General features: G+C 35.1%; 1 protein-coding gene across 1 annotated transcript; it reads right to left on the bottom strand.

Moving 5' to 3' along the window:
• Positions 1-1,608: 1,608 nt before the first annotated feature.
• On the bottom strand, positions 1,609-5,624 carry LOC125252322 (GTPase IMAP family member 8-like). The gene is made up of 5 exons (XM_048165504.1): positions 5,594-5,624; positions 4,042-4,713; positions 2,818-3,522; positions 2,074-2,742; positions 1,609-1,986 (listed from the first exon to the last, which is right to left on the bottom strand). Exons 1-5 carry the CDS (start codon positions 5,622-5,624, stop codon positions 1,802-1,804), a joined length of 2,262 nt encoding a protein of 753 aa, XP_048021461.1. The 3' UTR covers positions 1,609-1,801.
• Positions 5,625-5,855: the final 231 nt, after the last annotated feature.

Here is a 5,855-nt window from a genome sequence, read left to right as displayed (position 1 = left end):
CCTGCGCGATCCTGGAAAGAACCGGAGAAAAAGAGTTAAATTGTAGTCTACCAGTTATTTCCGATCACTAAATTATTCTTCTCAGTCTCACAAACGAAAAATTGACGATGCTTAGTTTTACTTTAACAAACGGAGAAGGAGGTTTTGGCTTGATAGGCTATCTCCTTTTTGAGTATGTGCTTGGTGGTTTATGGCACATGTATGCAGCACCAAAACGGCCCGTTCATATGATTGGTCAAATCGTCTCGTATTTTGTACGATATTAATTCATAAAGAGTCGTATACTGCTATATACTTGACTATGTACTGGAAACAATATTGACATACCATACTATTACAGTTCCCTTACTGCTAATCCTCATCTACTGTTCAAAAATAGTATTGGTTCAATGTAGGATTTAGACAGACTATTGTAAACGTGAATAAAAGGTTGAACATGCTGTCTGACCTGACCTTATATCTTTTGTATATTCTGTTAACAGATGCTGTTCTTCACGAGTTTCTGCAGTCAGCTGCCTCTGTGTAAGTGACGCAATAAGAAAATGGAAAATGGAATATAATGTTTAATTTATATTTGTGTATAGAGGGTCAGTATGGCCATTGGTCCAATAATGTTTTTTTCCTTTAATGAAAAACATGGTATGTTTTGCTGAAACCATGTGAAGTTTAAATAAAAACCATTGGACTTGTTAATGAAATATGTCTCTTCATTAGTGATGTTGTTACATTTTATTTATTTTAATGGCCTTGAAAACAAATGCATTCAACATTAGGAAAATGTCTCCTAAATAATTAATTAAACTGCAGTTAAATGGTAGCATGATTATAATACTGTATTGTGTGAGATTATGTAATTCGAAGTACAGTAGTCAACATTTGAAGTGGATCAAAAAAGTTCATCAAAGTTGTCATAAGAAGAAGGTTTGATGAAAAGTTTTGATTCACTTCAAATGTTGACTAAATATTGTACAAAGTATAACTAATAACAAAGTGTATTGTTATTGACTACAAAGTGTGTAATTTTTTGTATCTGGAATAAGCCAATGAGCATACAGTATACTATTACCTGTGAAATAATATATTCATAGTATATTTCTTGTGTTTTCAGAAGACACTTGTTATTTATTTGTAATGTACTTAAATTACAAATAAAGTCTACCTTTTAACACAAATAAAATGTACTTATAACACAAAGTATATTTATAAAACAAAGTATAATAACAAATTAAGTATGATTATTACACAAATTAAGTACAATTTAATATCACTAATCAAAGCATGCAATTAGTCCCTACACAGGTATATACTTAAAGTGTACTAACTTGAAGTTGTTCCAATTTAGCACACAAAAGTACACTAAATATACTTAAAGTTATGCTTCAATACAACTTTATTACAACTAAAATATACTTAGTACAAAATAAGTGCTTCAAAATAGCAAGTTAACTAATCATTAACACACTTGAAGTATATTGATAATTAGTCTGGCTGCAAGTATAATTAGCATACTGTTTTTCACCAAGGAACAGCGGCAAGGAACCCAAACTCCATCAGGTAAAAAAAAAAAAAAAAAAGAAAAAAAAATATTTATTTAATTATTTCCTTAGGCTTGTATGTATGCAGTTTAAGCACTTTAATTGTAACTGTTCTATATGTACAGATCTAAACAGGTAATGAAAGATATATAAACTTACTATTAAATGCAGGAAACTGTTCTTATAATCAGAATGAGAAAAGAAAAGAAAAGAAAAGAAAAGAAAAGAAAAGAAAAAAAGAATCATGCAATAAAGTATAGACAGTGTTAGACTGCACATGTATCTTCATCTGAGTCAGGTTCTCCATCAAACTCAGGAATAGAGCCAAGAGACTCCACTCCAGAGCTCCTTTTTGAACTTGACATGAAATGCTTCTCTTTAGGTGTTTCTTGTGATCTCTGGGACACACATGCTGAACTGATCCCTGAGGAAGGACTGCATCCTTCAGCAACTGGAAGGAAATAAATAAACACATCATACAAACGTTTAAATATTGCACAATATGCAAAAAAAAAGAAAAGAAAAAAGAACAACTTACGATTTAGTGGATCATCCATGCTATGTGCTCTTTTAATGGGTACAGCAGCTGTTCTTTCAACTCTCTCTAACGTCTCTTCATCTAGTTTATAAAGACATCCTCTGTTTCCTGCCACCATCTCCTCGATCTTCTCCAGCAGTTCTGTGACCTGAGATCCATCACCCCAGTTCTTATTGTTGAGAACATGATATTTTTTCCCACATTTCTCAATGAGCCACTGGAGAGCGTCTCCTTCACTTGCTATGAATAACTCTATGGGAGTGTCTCCTAGTTCATCTCCAACAGCGAACACAACCAGCGAGTGATTCCAGACATTTTCACCGAGAGGCTCCATGATTTTCTCTAGTGCGCACTTCTCTTCATCTGCAAAGGAAGAGTCAACACTCCACACTAAAATGAAAGCATGTGTTCCTGAAGAATCTTCTGTTACACTTCTCAAAATGTTGAGCTTAGCATCCTCAAGTCCTTTTCCAATAAGGTAATCTTTCTCAAAACCTGGTGTGTAAACCACAGTGAGATTCCATCCAGACACTTCCCCATTTTCTTTTAAATTCTCTTCTATTCTTCTGTCAAATGCTTTTCTTCCCAAAATTGTGTTCCCAGTTGAACTCTTGTCAGAATAGTGTGGTCCAAGTAACACCAACCTCATTTCAAAAAGTTCAGCACCTCCTTTAAAACGACAGAGCACAGACCATAAATATTTTCCATTACTTCACCAATAAAATGTTTACACTGTTTACTCACCTGATGTTGAATGTCTCAATTCATTTCTTTTTTGCACTTCATCTCGTATCTGTTTTGCTCTTTCCTCTACTTTCATCCTTCTGTTTTTCACCTCTTGTAAATTCTTATTGTTTATCTCAAAACAGCGTCCTTTGTTTCCTGCGACCATCTTATCAATCTTTTCAAACAGCTCAGTCACTTGATTATCATCATCTGTGTTCTTGTTATTGAAGACATGATATCTGTTCCCACATTTGTCTATTATCGACTTAAGAGCTTCTCCTTCACTCTCAATGAACAGCTCAATGCTTGTGTCTCTCAACCAGTCGCCAAAGGTAAAGAGAACAATCATGTGATTCCAGACATTTACACCAAGAAAGGCAACATGTTGCTCTACTGCCCTTCTGTACACTTCAGTGAAAGAAACATCTGTTCTTATGACCAGGAGAAAGATGTGAGGTCCTGGAGGACAGTGAGATGGACTCAACACAACCTCATCTTTATAGAGTCTAGGGGTGTATTTTGAGTGGTAATTTCTTCTTCGGCCTGGAGTATCAACCACAGTGATGTGTCTCCCAGCAACATCTCCTCCTCGTACTTCAGATGAAAGTGATCTTTTTAAATCAAAAGCAGATTTGCCCAGGATGATGTTTCCTGCTGAACTCTTCCCAGATCCATTATATCCCAGCAGCACCATCCTCAGCTCTGAGAGTGGATGTTCATCTCCTGCTGGCAGACATAAATATTTTATTATGGTAGGTCAGCATTCTGTTACTCTTTGTGCTGTTTTTATGACCTCTAGTAAAGCAGTTTCTGTTGAGAAGGAACATCATTGTGTCATAAATAGAGTAGGTTATAAAAAAAATACATAAAGAGGTCAAAGTCCCTTGAAGTCAAGTCAGTCCACTTCCATAGATGGCCATCTTGGTAATGTTTTCAGGCAGCCTAATGAAATAATTTTGTTAAAGCAGATAGCAGCTTTATTTAAATAGTAAATTTAACAATAATATTTCAAATGAGGAAATAACTATGAAAACAATGATAAAATATATAGTTTGAAGTCTGAATGTTCTAGAGTGAGCTCTATCAGAAAGAGGTCCTTCAACTTAAAAGTGTGACTTTCATTTTTAGAGAGCCATTTTGAGTGTTACAGTTACACTTGTTCATTCATTATAAGGGGCTAAGCACTTTCCCCCTTAAATTGTCTTTGGTTAAACGCAATAGCAATATACATAAAAATCTCACCACGTGTTCTTGTCTTGTCTTTTAGATGCTGATTTTTTATCCTTCTTTCCTCTGCTCTCTTTTCCTGTTCTCGCATCTTCTCCTCCACATGGTGCAAAATCTCTCTGTTTATTTTATAATGGCCGCCTCTGTTTTCTTCCACCATCTCCTGTATTTTCTTAAGCAATTCTGTGACCTGAGATCCATCACCCCAATTTTTTATATTTAGCTTATGATACCTGTTCCCACATTTCTCAATGAGCCACTGGAGGGTTTCATTCTCCAACACTTGAGTTGTTTTATCTCCAGGATGATCTGTAGAGGTGAACAACACTATTGTGTGCCTCCATACTTCATCCCCAAAGCATCTAATATTATCACACAGAATGTCTTTTTCATTTTGTTGAAATAATGTGTCCACATTTAAGACCAGAAGCAGGACATGAGGTCCTGGAGGACATTTAGTCACACTCAGGACAATTTCCTGTTTGTACAGTTCAGGATTTTCTTCAAAGGGTAAATTTCCCCACCAGCCTGGAGTATCAACCACAGTGATCTTCGTGCCAGATATTTCACTGTGTATCTTCTTACAGTGCAAAGTCTTCTTCAAGTCAAACTCCTTTTTGCCCAGGATAGTGTTTCCTGCAGAACTTTTCTCAGCATTTTTTGGTCCAAAAAGGACAATCCTCAGCTCTGTTAAGAAAGAATCAGGGCAGAGGTATGAGCATGTACTATAAAAAGTCATAAAACATATAAACATATAAACTGTTTAATAACATCAAGCTGTTTATGTTAATATTGCATTACTAGTAGGGTTGGACAATTAATAAATAATAAAAAAAAAAATACAATAATGGCTGCAGCGATTAACTAATCATGAAAAGTGTTGAATATAACATTCTATTTCAATCTACTCCCATTGCTTCAATCGTTTCTATTTACAAAGCGTTTTTTTGCAGCAGTGTTGAACATTGTAGCCAATCACAAACATGACTTTTGAACATATGAATGCAAAGGATAACCATAGACTTTTAAGTCACAGGCGCCAAACAAATCCACACAAAACCAAAAAATAAATGCTATAGTTTTCTTCACTAAGTTCTTCACTATGGTGAATGCTCTCAGTATAAGGTTTGCAGGCATAAATGTAAATATGAGATTCATTGTGCAGTGTAGTCAGCTTCATTGTTTATAACAGGAGACTTCAAAGGTAGTGTTCAGAGCTCAGAGAGCTGAACAACCTTAGTGATAGCCGATGTGATAAAGGGAGCATTCTCTGTAGCTTTCTGTATATAATTTATTCAGTCTGAATAATAGTTTTGTTTTTCTTGTTAAGTTGACTGTTTGGTCACTGTCTGGATGTGCTGAGACATAAAAAAGCAATAAACTAATCAGTTATCTGCTTATTTTGGACGTGTACCCTATAGCTAAAGTATTTAAACATAATCAAGAGCAATAATCAAGAGCAATAATCGATTATAAGCGGACAGCATAATTTCTAGAGTAAAATTTGATTAAACAAAATGACTAAAACAGATCAAAGTGTGCAATAATCAATATTTATCACACTCACCCGAGGAGCTGTGTGAACTGCTTGGATTCATGACGACACTCAAATCCCTCTTCTCAGGTTCCAAAATTCTTTATTAATGGGTAAAAATTAGCTCTAGTCCTTTAAAACAATGCATCAACTGCAGTTATATTAGTTAGTACTACAAGCATTGTCAGAGACACGGTTGCGTTGCACAGTACAACTTGTTTACAGAGAAGAGCAGAACTTTGCACCCTTATTACTGTTTTATTGAGCCATATATTTTACACAAAGGACAAAGATC

This window comes from Megalobrama amblycephala, linkage group LG18, assembly GCF_018812025.1.
Source record: "Megalobrama amblycephala isolate DHTTF-2021 linkage group LG18, ASM1881202v1, whole genome shotgun sequence".
Lineage (NCBI taxonomy): Eukaryota > Metazoa > Chordata > Actinopteri > Cypriniformes > Xenocyprididae > Megalobrama > Megalobrama amblycephala.
This window is presented reverse-complemented; position numbering and strand designations above follow the sequence as displayed.